General features: G+C 31.9%; 1 protein-coding gene across 1 annotated transcript; it reads right to left on the reverse strand.

Moving 5' to 3' along the window:
• Nucleotides 1-13,578: 13,578 nt before the first annotated feature.
• Nucleotides 13,579-14,947, reverse strand: LOC123880087 (UDP-sugar transporter UST74c). The gene has a single exon (XM_045927996.1). It carries the CDS (start codon nt 14,721-14,723, stop codon nt 13,731-13,733), a length of 993 nt encoding a protein of 330 aa, XP_045783952.1. The 5' UTR covers nt 14,724-14,947; the 3' UTR covers nt 13,579-13,730.
• Between the last annotated feature and the right edge of the window lie 641 nt (nt 14,948-15,588).

A 15,588-nucleotide genomic window follows, 5' to 3' on the forward strand; every position in this document is an offset into this window, starting at 1 on the left:
TTATATGTTTTCCATTCTTATTTCTACAAAAGAAAACATTTGAAGGTATATGAGCACGATTTACATATTCCTGCCCAAACTTCTGTTTCAGCAAACTACAAAGTTCTTACTTGTTTCTTCTGGAAAACTGTGCAAGCTTTTATTTTGGCATGTTGCCTTTGTCTTAATATTTCCATATACATATTTTCTTGAGTCACCATTAGAAATTATTCAAAGCTAGGACTAGTCTACAAGTTATTCAAATATGTCAGACTACCTTATATGTCCTATACTTAACATGATAAGAATTAGGCAGTGTTGCTCGACCTGTGTAGTGCATTTCATCATTTCTAATTTTTTATTTTGAATGATTGATGATTATTTTGAATCTCGTAAAATATTTTCCTAGCCCGCCTGACTACGAAAATTGCGTCCTTATTATTCAAGACATTAATATTCAACAAAGTTCGCTTTGATGTGCGTCAAACGACATGTTTAAGCATATTATCTCAGTTCTTGTTAAAAGAACCTATGCCTACATTTCATTGAGTTTCTGTATGGAGGGCGTTTTAGGAGCGCGTTACTGAAACTTCTCTTGAGTAATAATAGTAAATAGATCAAAGGCGTTAATTACTTTAACTAAACCGCTGTAATGTCGTGAATATTTTTGGGCCTCTACTTTAATTTTCAAAGTTACGTTCTCGTAACAAAAATTGGAAATACGGGGTTACTAAAGCAAAATCGTTTTTGTTACTATTTTTTAATTAATTAAGTGACTGTCTTCCATTTTCAATCGGCGCATAATTTCAGCAAAAATAATTACTTATTTGATTTCAATTAAGAATTCAATTTTCCTGATTGTCATTTAGTTCTTTACCCTTTTATGACATAATTAAATCTATGAGCATTATTATCATCCATGCCTCGAAGGAGAATTTCACAAACGTTTTTAATACTCTCATTAGGTATTTGAAATGTACCTTCTTACAAACAAATTCGGTCATATAACACCAATAATAATCATATCCACTATTCAAAGTAGAAATATTTATATTAATAGTAATGTTAATAGGTCAAAAGTAAGTTATTTATGACCTTGATTATTTTTTAAAAATTAGAAAGGAAAGATAATAAATTTTGATACACTGGACATAAAAATTAGCTATTTATTAAAATTATTTGTCCAGTATTGTAATTGGTTCTTAGTGTAGATTTAAAATATTTATTTTCTTCCAATGTAAATCTATTACAAGAATCGAAAAGTTAGTATTTATTTGCCTAAAACGTATTTTTATGAATATCTACAACGCTAATACTTTTTTGTCGATGTTGCCTGTATATTTTTTAGTTATTTTTTACTATGAATTTTGTTTATAATAAATAATATAGAATTAGATGTTACAAATCTATATAACTGTACACTGTGTCTCCGATAATAATTTGTACGTCTAAAGCAATAAATTCGCCTCATCTAGAAGGTTTTAAGACACATTTGTACAAGAGTAAATAAATCTATATGTATCTTTCCTCATCGTTTTCTTGTTACATTGAGATTTAACAAACTCGGAATGTTTGTTCGTTTTTATACCTATTAAGACAGTTAAAGCGTTACGATTTAAAACGTATTATTCTGTACGTATTAAAGTTCTATTGTGAGACATAATGAGACATGAGACATGTCGATGAAGTGATCGCCGATGGGGAAGGATACTTTTTATATGTGATACTGTAAGAAGTAAAGCCATACTCAGAACTAAATGAAAGTTTAGTATGTAATATTGCTTATGCGAGAGTTGTCGTAGAGCTAATTATTGACATTTATTAAATTGAATAGTTGAACAGTAGTAACACCAATCATAGCCTAATTACTTGTAATTCATAGTGATCTTAGTTTATTAATAAAATAATTGTAAGATTTTTTTATATATAGAGCTATGCAGGGGCACTTTATGTCGCCTTTATCAAAAAGCATTGTGTTGATTCTTTATGAAATATACGTAACGTATGCGTTCAAACTAAGAATGGGAATCATTTTCCGCCTTGTGACAGCTAGAAATATGTTTCTATTCAATAGATTTTGTACTAAAGGGTGTTTTACGCTGGAAGAACATGCAACAGTGCAGAATGCTATAGATGGAAACGAATTATGAATGCGTTTTTTAAGCAAGTGGTAGTTCTTTGCATTGAGACAATATCGTGCTGTAGAGATTTTATTCTGCTGACGATTTTTGCTACATTTAATTTTTTTTTACCATGCGGCCCTGTGGCATGCCGGAATGTAGCACTGTTGTCCTAGCGTAAATGAAGTTAACGAGTTAAATCACGTAGAAAAAAAAATCGTTCTGTATCCAAAATATTTGCAAAACGTATTTTTCAAATACTGTAAGTTGGCAGGCAATTGACGTTCCTATTCTAGTTTGAATGCATTGTAAGTACAAGAAAGCAATAATGATTCTAAAGGAAATGCGTGATATAATATAAATGCTTTGAGCCAGATTAAACGGCCATAACGCCCCTGCGTGGTTACAGAAGGTTAAAATATAACTTAGGCAGTTTAAATTTTTAAATCGGATTAAATCAATGAAAGTGTAAGCTTGGCTATAATTTATGTAATAAATATTGATACTTATATTTGTGTTTATTATTTGTGAACCCCTAGTACCATTTCTGTATAATTAGTCACACTAATATTATAAAGGTGAAAGTTTGTGTGAATGTGTGTGTGTGTGTTTGTTACTCCATCGCGCAAAAACTACTGGACGGATTTTGCTGAAAAGAATGGAGATAGACAATACCCTGGTTTAGCACATAGGCTACTTTATTCCGAAAAATCAAAGAGTTCCCACGGACTTTTATAGAAACTTCCATCTCCTATTTAACCGCCTTAGGGGTTGAAATTCTAAAATATCTTTTATAGTTGGTGGTGACGTGATAAGACTGACGTATATGTTAGAACGCCAGGTCAAAAAGCTTTCACTAATAAGTTCTAAATAACTGAGTACTAACTTACCGCTGTATCAGCATAGGGGCAAAGGACAGCACAGAGTAGAGTAGCGGAAAGAGAATTTAATTTTAGGCACAGTAGGTAACAAGAGAGCAAGAGGATTTTGTATGTAATCTAATCATTCATAGAATAGAATTGAAAATGTGTATAATTCCTAAAATCAACAGGAAACGTGTAAAACATACACATATCGTAGGAGCTCTAGTTGGATTGAATTATGTCTGTGTTCCGTTTTAAAAACAAAAATCATTACAACCAAATGAAGTTTGGAAAATCATTAATAATTACATAAACAGAAACAGCACCATGTGCGTAAAGAAATATCTTTTTCTAATCAAAGCTTTTAGTTTAATAGGGATTAATTTAGCGGATAAAGCCGCGGGTAAAAGTAAGTATAACAAAATATACAAAGATAAAAAGAATTCAATAATATTGTAATTTTAAATGGCTTGCTGATAACATTGTAAATTACGACACGAGCTCGATCACATCATTAACAGGGCTCTCTCCGTCACTTACTCCATACAATCGTAGTTCCAATTTCATTTGAATATTAAGCAACCAAAGTCCACGAAATTTTGCAGACATATTCTAGAAACTAATATCTGTGTCTGTGGTGTTTTAGATTTTTCTAAAAATATGTACTTTTAAAATTATAGGGGCTCAAAGATTTATATGTCAGTTTTTAAGACCGCGTAACTTTGAAACCGAATATTTTAACAGAAATCTGGAAAACCACAGACATAGATATTAGTTTCTAGAATATGTCTGCAAAATTTCATGGACTTTGGTTGTTTAATATTCAAATGAAATTGGAACTACGATTGTATGAAACGAGTGACGGAGAGAGCCCTCTTAAGGGCGCATTCAAATTTGCCGTAAAGTGCCGCGCGGAGGCAGCGCGGCTACAGAGCTGCGGTCGCGCTGCTTTGCAAATCCATGTAATTTTGAATGAAGTGATGCGCGGCTGCAGCGCGGCCGCAGCGCAGCCTCCGCGCGGCACTTTGCGATTAATTTGAAGGCGCCCTAATTTGTGCCACTCCTGCGAAGTCAGGGCGAGTCGCTAGTTTAACGGCTACGTTTGTTTTATCTGTAACTAGCTGATGCCCGCAACTTCGTTCGCGTGGATGTAGTTTTTTAAAAATCCCGTGGGAACTCTTTAATTTTCCGGGATAAAAAGTAGCCTATGTGCTAATCCAGGGTAAAATCTATCTCCATTCTAAATTTCAGCTCAATCTGTTCAATAGTTTTTGCGTGAAGAAGTAACAAACATACACACACACACACACACACAAACTTTCGCCTTTATAATATTAGTGTGACTAGCCGATGCCCGCAACTTCGCCCGCGTGGATTTAGGTTTTTTGAAATCCCGTGGGAACTCTTTGATTTTCCGGGATAAAAAGTAGCCTATGTGCTTATCCAGGATATTATCTATCTCCATTCTAAATTTCAGCCAAATCCGTTCAGTAGTTTTTGCGTGAAGGAGTAACAAACATACACATACACACACACACACACACACACACATACATACATACAAACTTTCGCCTTTATAATATTAGTGTGATCAATCGGGTTTCTTAGCAAGTATGGTCTTTTTGGTCAAATGACAAATTATCGACCGATAACGGATAGATTGATTCGGCCGTAAATATTGTAATAGGATAGGTATATATAAACAAACAACGAAAATTTCATAGATATTTTGCTTTATTAAATAAAACTTAATTTACATTTAATTACAGATTAATATGGCTTAGAAAATACTAAATTCAATTTAAATAGTGTAGTTTACTTAAAATACTTAGGTTGGTAGGCTTTCCAATATCGAAACATTTATTTATTTAATTAGAACGGACATATTCCAATTACACTAATTAAATTACTAATTATTATAAACATATACATACCTATGTCTCGATATTTTAATGCCATAAAATAAAGATAAGTGCAACAATACCTATATAAAACTTAATTGTAAAGATGTATGTACTAAATTATCTCTAATTATATACTAAATTATGCTTATCTCAATCACATAATCAAAATGCATTTGGGAAACTGTAGATTTCATTTCTAACTCACAATAAACTCCCTTAAACGAATGCCCCGAAAAATTGTCAGCCAGACGCAAATACAGGTAGGTTTAAAGGTATTCTTAAGTAGGTATACAGACTTCATGTGCCAGCCAAAAAAAGACAAGAAATGAGTCGGTGAAGTGGAAGAGGTATGGCTACGGTAATACGCATATTAAAGTCATCAGACGTTCTATGCACGTATATGTACATAAGTATATACAATACAGATGACGACGCATGCGCGAGTTCCGTGATTTAAATTGTAAGTGCAAAGCCATTAATTAACTTAAAAAATATTTCATGTTCATGCCTATTTACATATAAAAATATTGTTGTTCAAGCCTTTAGGGTAAGCCCACGTGTCTTAAGGAAATTATATGAACCCGGACGCACTTGATTTTTATGTTATAGAATTCTACGCAAAAATTGTATAGTGAGTTTTCGCAGTGCGGACTTACCCTTTGAAATATGTTTTTGAAATACATTAAATAAAAATAAATTTCTTACAAGATTCCAAAATTAAGGTGCACAGCCTTCGATCACGTTTTTGTTATGGTGACGCAAAAAAATACAGCTTAAGTAAGGTCTAAATGGTAGGAATACAATCAATACAATTGGTTTACTTAAATATTTATAAATTAAATAGGTATAAGTATGTTATACTAATAGGAAAGAATTATATTGATACTAAACATTAGGAGTTTAATTCAAACTAAATAGGTATTTATTTATATCCTGCTATTGAAAAATACAACTTAAGTAAAGTCCAGAGGGTAGGGATACAATTGATATAATTGAGTTACTTAAGTATAAATTAAGTAGGTATGTAATGGGAAAGAATTATATTGATTCTAACATTAGGAGTTTAATCCAACTTTAATAGGTAGTCTAATTTTTTTCTATTTTTAACTAACTTTCAGTGTTCTCTATGTGTGTCATCATTATCGAACACGTCGCTGACCCACTACTAAGTACCGGTCTCTTTTCAGAATGAGGGCTACGTACTTAACCATGTACAACTTATTGAAGTATACAAATTCCATATACAAATAACACTTTAAATTCAATTACTTTCGACGCTATCAAAGCTATTTACGAATTCTGTATCGAAATTTTGCAAAAATTTACATACTTATCTAATTGCAATAGCAATAGCTACACAATCTACCTAAGAAATTACAAGAACACGCGAAATATTTTCTTATTGTGTACGTACCTAATGACAAGGTGTAAATTAACAGGGCTCTCTCCGTCACTCGCTTCATAGTCATAGTCATAGTCATAGTCATTTATTCTTGATAATATACATTATACGTACATACAATCGTAGTTCCAATTTCATTTGAATATTAAGCAACCAAAGTCCATGAAATTTTGCAGACATATTCTAGAAACTAATATCTGTGTCTGTAGTGTTTTAGATTTTTCTAAAAATATTCAGTTTTAAAATTACAGGGGCTCAAAGATTTGTATGTAAATTAAGACCGCGTAACTTTGAAACCGAATATTTTAACGGAAATTTCATGGACTTTGGTTGTTTGATATTCAAATGAAATTGGAACTACGTTTGTATGAAGCAAGTGACGGAGAGACCCCTCTTAACCAATCTTGTGATATTATTATGATAGTTGTTCACTGTAAAACTAAATTGTCCTAGTAAAAAGTACTAGTTTGGCGACTAGCTACGAGCATCTAAATATACTATTACAGCAACTAATTATTTATTATATTAAAACAAGCAAAGATTAAAAAACAGAATTTATAGATGTCTTCAATCTATAGACTTAAAAAAATTGAAATATGACTAATTAAATATTTTTGTCACCTTTTAAGATTTTCGTACATCAAAAGGAAAAACGGAACCCTTATAGGATCACTTTGTTGTTTGTCTACCGTCTGTCCGTCCGTCGTGTCTGTCAAGAAAACCTATAAGATACTTCCCGTTGATCTAGAATCATGAAATTTGGCAAGTTTGGTCTTATAGCACAAGTAAAGGAACAAATCCGAAAACCGTGAATTTGTGTTTACATCACAGGAAAAAATTTAAATGTGTTTCAATTTTCAATAGATAACTATGCTAATTGGGGTATCATATGAAAGAGCTTTACCTGTATATTCTGAAATAGATTTTTATTTATTTTTATGCATAATAGTTTTTGATTTATCGTGCAAAGTCGGAGAAAATACCCAAGTACGGAATCCTCAGTGCGCGAGTCTGACTCACACTTGGCCGGGTTTTTTTAATTTTAAAAGTCAAAACAATATAATATAATAAGCTTACGAAAAGCGCTAATTCCGTGAACGTAAAATATTAGAAATAACAATTTTGGCAACATAAAAATTATTCATAGCTAAATAATGCTTGTAAAGTTACAGTTATAATAGGTAGTTACTTAATATTCAATATTTGTAATATAATTTAAATAAATAAATTCTATATTGTGCGTAATTATTTTCTCCTTCTTTTTTAATAGTAATTCATTTGATTAATCTAACCTAAGTGCTAAAAATGCTAGAATACTTATATTTTATACCTACATTGCATACAAACAGTGGCGCGCAGTTAGTTTAGGTAGGACGGAAAATGTATATAATATTACCTTTATAATCCAATATCTGAGTGTAAAAATAATAAATGGAAACACAGGTTTAAGGTATATTATTACCTTTGTGAGATTCATAATTAAATATCACTAACAATAATAAAATTATTATAGTAAGATTCGTATGAACTTGAACATAATAAAAAAAATTAGGTAGTGCCTGTAATTAGTAGACACGGTTGAAGATAAACTTCTTTGACATAGTGACATATTAGAATTTAGTAGTTTGAAAATAAATTGTAGTAAATAATAACAATAAGTTAATATATGTTTTTAAATAGCAAGTTTTTAAAACGAAGTAAAAAGTATAAAATAATAATAGTTAGCTATGAGAATACTTGTAAGATTTAAAACGACAAGTGTAAATTAAAAATTTGTAACACCCCCGACAAGTGAAGGTTATGAAGGTTACAGTAACTAGAAAAGAGCTGATAACTTTCAAACGGCTGAACCGATTTTCTTGGATTATAGCTAAGAACACTCTCGATCAAGCCACCTATCAAACAAAAAAAACTAAAATAAAATCGGTTCATTAGTTTAGGAGCTACGATGCCACAGACAGATACACAGATACACACGTCAAACTTATAACACACCTCTTTTTGGGTCGGGGGTTAAAAATAAAGCACTCTACTTGGCACTTTTATTACAGGTCTTTGGTGACTATTATAACGATTATAAGGACGAAAGTAAGTTCGCATTTCTTCTCAAGTCGCGTTAAAAGTTTTACTACAAAAATACAGATCGAACTTTTTCCTTTTTTTTTAAATCAGTTAAAATATAATAAAAATATAATTAATATTATGCACGCCACTGAATGCAGGTTATGTACCGAAATAGGAGATCGTACACGGCCGCAAAACCCAAGGCGCAATTCTTAGTACGTTTTAAAAATCATGATAACATAAACAGCATGCGTTATGTATAGTTGTTTTGAAATAAATAAAGCTAATTTTGAGTTGTTGTAAAAAAGGCACTGAGCCACGTTTTCTATTTATCCGTAGGGTCAGTGCCGGCTCGTGTCAGTTTTCCCGCAGAACCTAGGGGGCACCAAAATGACCCCCAAAATGCATTTTATTCGCATATTTTATAGATTCATTCATTTTAGTATATTATGTATCTTCATACCATAGACCAACGAATTTCTATCCCCATATCATTAGGTGGCCGAAATTAATAATAACATATCCGTAATCTGTCGACAAGTGAATAGCGACGTTGTTATTTTTCAAAAGAGCATACAATTTTTGACAAATAACAATGTTGCTAAATGACAAATTAAGGACAGGATTGTTTACTAATAAGTTAGCGCAATGTATAATGCGTACAAAATGAGATCTTACTTCAAAAGTACGGTTTAAGTCGTTATTTTATTTTATTTTATTTTATATTTTAAAGGTAAACCGAGCTTATGACATGACAGTTGCGAGTTGACAGATAGAGTTACAGTGGGACTTCGTTTGTGTTGGCGTTAGCTGGCGGGCGTCCTCTGCCGTTTTGGAGTGTTTTTTTTGTTAAAACTGACTGGAAAGCGCTCTAAGGGGGTGCCGTGCGTATGTCGGCGAGCGCCGGCACAGACGGGGTCCATACTTGTATAGTTTAACTAGTTAACTTGTTACAAATAACTACAAACTTGACATTGGCTAATCTTTGTAAAGCCAGACGAGAGAGAAAAAAAAAGAGTTACAGTGGCGAGTGAGTTCTCATTTTGTACGGACTATGAGTGCAAATATTCTTATTATAACATACTTATAGATTTTATTACTCATTGTTTATCAAAAATTAAGCTGAAATCATTGAAGTATAATAATTATCATAATTTAATTAATAATATCCTATGAATGCGACCGCAGCTATTTTTTTTGAAATGTCACTGTTCACACTGATATGTAATATTATATTACATCTCAGTGTGAACAGTGATATTGCACAGTGACATTTAAAATTATAAATATTGTTAAGTAACTAAAGTAAATTATAAATTGAATACATCTTTTTTTATAATATTGCCTAAGAGGAGCGCACTTTTGTGTCCTTTTTGGCACCCCTCTTACACCACCGGCCGGCCCTGTGTGTATGCATTACAGCTCCATATTATTCCCATGATTTGTTAAGGAAATTGTAAAATTTACTATTCGATTGTGCTATGTAAGTAAATAAATATAGATTATGTACATCTAATATTATGCATCTGTGATATCCTACGGCTCAAATGCCGGCATAATATATAGCTATCGCGATTAGCCTAGGCAATTCTCAGAAATGGCCAGACAGCCAAAGCCTAACTTCCAGCTTCTGCCTAACGAGTGTTTAGGTCAATCTAGAATTCCTAGTCCAAAGCCGAAGAAACTTTCTTCTACCAATTCGGCTTTGAACTAGGCCTTCCTGAATGATGTATTTGAGTGTCTTTAGACTTTGAATAAAATCTTCGTTTTATGTTTGTACTCGTACCTATAATTTGTTGTTAGTAAAATATTACAAATTAATAGTAGTTCACGTTTTATATGTTATTAAAAACAAAGTTACCATTCATTTAAACGTAAGGAAGTTAGTTAGGTACACATAATTATATATATTTTACGTGTATAATATTTTCACAGCCATAACATTCTTTAGCAAAATTTAAATAGGGCAGTTGTTTAGAACAGGACAATATGACAAACAAAACCATTATTAACACAAAACTGTTATGATTTACAAATGTATGGGGGCATTAAAAGTTAAATAAATCGAAAAAACTTCTTTTTAATTATCTTGTCATTCACGATACGACGAAGTTTCAGTGCCAATATTGCAAGTCTTTGTGAATACATTTTGATATAGGAACAGAAAGATTTTTTATTCAAGTAAACTTTTAGACGTACATTCAAAGTCTGAAAATCTGAAGACGCTCAATTACATAATTTTGGATTGCCTAGTCCAAAGCCGAAACTCTATTTTACCAATTCAGTTTATAGTGCCAAAATTTTGGGTTTTGCCTCACGAGTTTTAAGGCCAAACTAGAAGTGTCTAATTTCCTAGTCCAAAATCTGAATTAGTAATTTAAAAAAAAAAAATAAGATCCGACTTCCATTCCTAATCACAAACACGAAAAATTGGAAAATAATTTAATTTATTACCGAATATATTATGTATACAAGAGCTAATGTAGATCTATAATATTTTGTACAGTTGTATAATATTATGGGAACATACATAAACAAGTGTAAATTAAAAATTTAAAACACCCCCGACAAGTGAAGGTTACAGTAACTAGAAAAGAGCTGATAACTTTCAAACGGCTGAACCGATTTTCTTGGATTATAGCTAAGAACACTCTCGATCAAGCCACCTTTCAAACAAAAAAAACTAAATTAAAATCGGTTCATTAGTTTAGGCGCTACGGTGCCACAGACAGATACACAGATACACAGACACACAGATACACAGATACACACGTCAAACTTATAACACCCCTCTTTTTGGGTCGGGGGTTAAAAATAAAAATAAAGATTCCGACGAATCGAGAACCTCGCCTTTTTTGAAGTCGGTTAAAATGGAGTTTCGGCTTTGGACTTTAACATATCTATTGTGTATTGATTGATGTATTATGAATTCTACTAGGTAATACATACTTTTATGTATTTTCATGAAATATTTCATTTGCGTCGGTATGCGTAGATAGAAAATAAAAAATATAAGGAGTTAATTCATTTCTACTTTCTTACCATCTAAAATAGTAAAAACTGAATATTTAATATAACTATATACATATAAAATCTTTTCTTATAATGAAACTATAACTGGACGATTTTTGTACATTAAATAAAGATGTTGAAAATTTTAATCGGAGAAAGCATTTGATAAGAAAGATATTAATATATGCTAGGCTTTTGCTATAAACTTCCTTGTCAATCAATATTCTGAATGGTAATAAAACCTAATTTTTAGGTAGGCACCTAATTTCTTTCATAGATTTATAGGGGACTATTAAATATTTATGTATCAATATAAAATATATATATTATATATTTTATATTTATACATAAATATAAAATAAAATATAGATATGAAATATATTAATTTTTGTGTATAATTAAAGCTTATATACTTAATTTCATGCTATGTACTAATCCTAGAATTTTTAGGTTTTTTCAATATATTATGTAGTAATTTAGGATTTAAAATTTGTGACAGTCAATTAGTAAAACTGCCACTTTAGGTGTGCATAATATGTAAAATTAAATTTGCCAAAAACTGTTCAAGAAACTTCGTAATGAACGTATCCATCTACCCGTTGGTTTTACTCTATCTACCCTACTCTATCTTGTAGGTCTTACTCGAGGTGATATGCTAAAAAAAAATCGTTTTTTATTTTTCATGTTCAGAAAATACATGTTTTAAATTTGAAACCTTTTTCTTTATAACAAGTGTCTATGTTCTGTATTTTTCAACTTCACAACAGATTTACAGACATAAGACAATTCTTATGTCTGTGACTCTGTGACGAAATAATGAAGGAGGATCCCTTGTTTACTAGAGAACCCTAAAAAAAGGGGCGGTAAAATCGTTTTGATTTAATACTATAATGACAATATTATGTAACCTTACTAACTTGTGTTTTATCTATTTGTAGACTTTTTAACATGAAAAAGAACATTATTTTTATCGATATAAATTGTAACAACTTGTACATCAAATAAATCGTCAATACAAGATTACTGATAGTGGAATACGTGTAGTATAACTAGTAATACGTAATAGTGAAATATGAATAAGTATAGGGCAGAAATGTAAGAAAAACTTTTGGACACTATAAAAATTACTAATGGTCCGCCTAAAACTAATACTAAGGTCAGATGAAGCACTTGTCACATCTGAATATAGAGTTAGACCTCGTGTGACGCATCCTATGAGTTCAGGCTATCTGTATTTTATACCTTTTGATTCTGTTTAAGCGATGAGTTCAAATTAAATATTCTAAATTTTGATTTCGAGCAATTGAATCTACAATGCAATGGACACATAGTTCGAAAAACTGATAAGACGTTGGGACCCCAAGGTGCTAGAATAGCAACCTCCCACCGAAAAGCCCAGCGTTGGTCTTTCAACACTATTATTTCTATATTGCTATTAAACTGATCGCTACAATTTACTGTTACCCGCCATAGACTTTTTTTCTCTATCTCCGAAACTATGTACAGATCTTTACTTTTAGATGGGCCTTTCTGATAATAATTGTTTAAGATTTGATTCAGTTAAGGAGTAACATCAGCAAATATTCCTTGCCTATCCCAAATTAACCCTATTGTCTGTCAAAATAAATCTAATACGTTAACCTGCTCAGACAGATAGACAGACAAGAAAACTGTATCCATGGGTTCTATATTGATCATAATAATGTTTCGTCTCATTAAAATTTTCCTAATAATATATTTAATGTATATTGTCCATTTATAGTTTAAATATAGATGAATTAAACGAAATTCCGATTTAATGCTAGATTAAAATAACTTAACAACTGATTTCATTTCATTTTGTTATTACAAAAAATTTGCTATTACACTGTACAAAATGTTTAAATACATAATTTAGGGGCATATAAGTGTTGTTTTTGATTTTTTTTTAAATTGTTCAATGTATAAATATTTAGCTTTATAAAAATTGCTAAAATGGTAATATTACAATATTTGATTTTATTTATATATTGGTTCATTATCAATTACTTTATTCAATATTGATTGTTAAATTTTTCTCGATGTCGTCATACTTAATTAATAAAATGCATTTTAGATAAATGTTACCAAATATGATTAAAAAATATTTTAACATTTCATCGCCAAAATTTTATAAACTTACAATAATGTTTGTATACTGTACAAATAAAATAAATTTTGTTCTAATTCATTAAATGGTATAACAAAGAGTGTAACAAATACAATTTTATTTCAAATTGAGCCATCACATTATTAAAAATAATAAGGTTATACCAGGCAATATATAAATCATTTATATCTTTGGCAACAACCACTTTTACCATACAATTATTGTAAAGCACTGAGTTGAATATCTTTTTAAAAACCACTATACAGTATCAACTTTACTATTTGCTTCATTTAGCAGCATGTATGAGGGAGGTTTACGTTTAAATGTCACATATGTGTAGCCTAAACTGGCGAGTACACTGATATTCAAACCAACAAAATTGAGCCATGAATACACATAATCTCCACCAATCATCATACCTAAATATGTAACAAAAATATTTTTAAGACATCCTATAATAGTAGTTGTTAGCGCACTATTGTATTGGGTACATAACATAACACTGTAGGATAGCACAAAACCCATAACACATGACATTAAAAACTGAATAAAAAAGAGCATGTCAGACCAATGTGGGTAAGCAGCAGAGCGTTCCAGATCACCTGTACACCAAGCTACTATGCCTGCAGGAATGATCATAAAAAGTGCATTGTAATACATTAGCCCATACTTGCCAAGTTCTTTAGAGTCTAATTTCTTTTTCATGTAAACTCCATTAGCAGCTGTAAAACCATCATTCAATAGTACCAGTGTGTAGCCCGTCCAAGAGAATGTGACATCATCAGCAGCTGCAAGTAATGCTCCTCCGACCATAGCCAATACACTCACCTGGATAGGCCATGAAGCCTTGATTCCAAGCACAAATCTTTCAAGGATCATAGTCATGAGTATGCTGAAGCGTCTGAGTGCAGTAAACATTGGAAGGCTAAGTTCCTTTGTGCCACCGAGGCCTGTTGCCATGTTTCCCATGTAGATCAATGGTAGTGGCCAAATACGGCGTGCTACACCACTGTCTAGTGGCGGAAACTTCACTACATTAAATGAACGTCCACACCACAGTACCGTGATTGTGGCTATCATTTGGCCTAAGCCCAAAACTTGATACGAAGGGAAGGCATAAGACGTTAATACGGTTTTATTCACTACCGTTATCATGAAGGATGCAAATGCATAAAATGCTGCGCTTAGGATCTTCTTCACCATCAGCACTCTATCAGCTTCTGCCTCTTCTTGTGAAGTATGTACCGACATGGCGATCTTGCAATAAATAAATAACTAGTTAATTGAAGCTGTATAACTCACATGATCGGTTCAGCCGACACTGTGCGCCACAAACGATTGTTGCCTGACACTTTTGTTTGGATACGGTCGTTTTTATCACAAACGGTGCGTTTTCATGGTCAGACAGTACTCTGTTCATTAAACATAATTAAATAAAAGCAAAAAGTTATGAACCTCAGTAATCTTGGCATACACGACAGCATTTTACCTACATTAGCATCTGACACTGACACTGACAATAGGAACAGGTGGCATTTGTCAAATTAAATAAACAGGCAGCAAGACAGGCAGGCAGTGTAAAGGCTACTTTAGACTACTACAGTATTTTAGTCAAGTAGCGAGTAATTTAGTATTCTGACACCAATTTAGCTGAGAAGCTTAGTAACTAGTTATATTGTTTAGTCGAGTCGATCCATTTTGTTATATTTTTTCCGAGCGCGTAGCGCTTCCCACTCCCAGTTCCACCACACATCACCGCTCACTGCTTCATTGGCTAAACAAGTCTGAACCTTTAGTTTAGTTGACGTTTTACTAGAGTTTCATGTTTATATGAATCCATTTTTGTATCCTTTTTACATATCACACAAAAAAATCCTCATTCACCTTTTCTAAAAGTAACCATTACGATAAGCTTGATCAGCTTAGTTATTTACTTTATTGCATTACAGGCATCTTGCAAACACCGCTCACCCACTCAGGATAAGAGACTGCACTGAAAGTGGGAAAAATTCAAAAAAAAAAAATTACCAAAATTCAAAATATTTTTATTCAATTAAACTTTACAAGTTCTTTTGAATCGTCAAAAGCATCTACTACTGGTTCTAATAATAATAAA

The sequence above is a fragment of the Maniola jurtina genome, chromosome Z, assembly GCF_905333055.1.
Source record: "Maniola jurtina chromosome Z, ilManJurt1.1, whole genome shotgun sequence".
In the NCBI taxonomy this organism is placed as follows: domain Eukaryota; kingdom Metazoa; phylum Arthropoda; class Insecta; order Lepidoptera; family Nymphalidae; genus Maniola; species Maniola jurtina.

What these genes read in the sequence shown, in the direction of transcription:
- LOC123880087 (XM_045927996.1), bottom strand. Translation starts at nt 14,723, where the DNA reads ATGTCGGTACATACTTCACAAGAAGAGGCAGAAGCTGATAGAGTGCTG.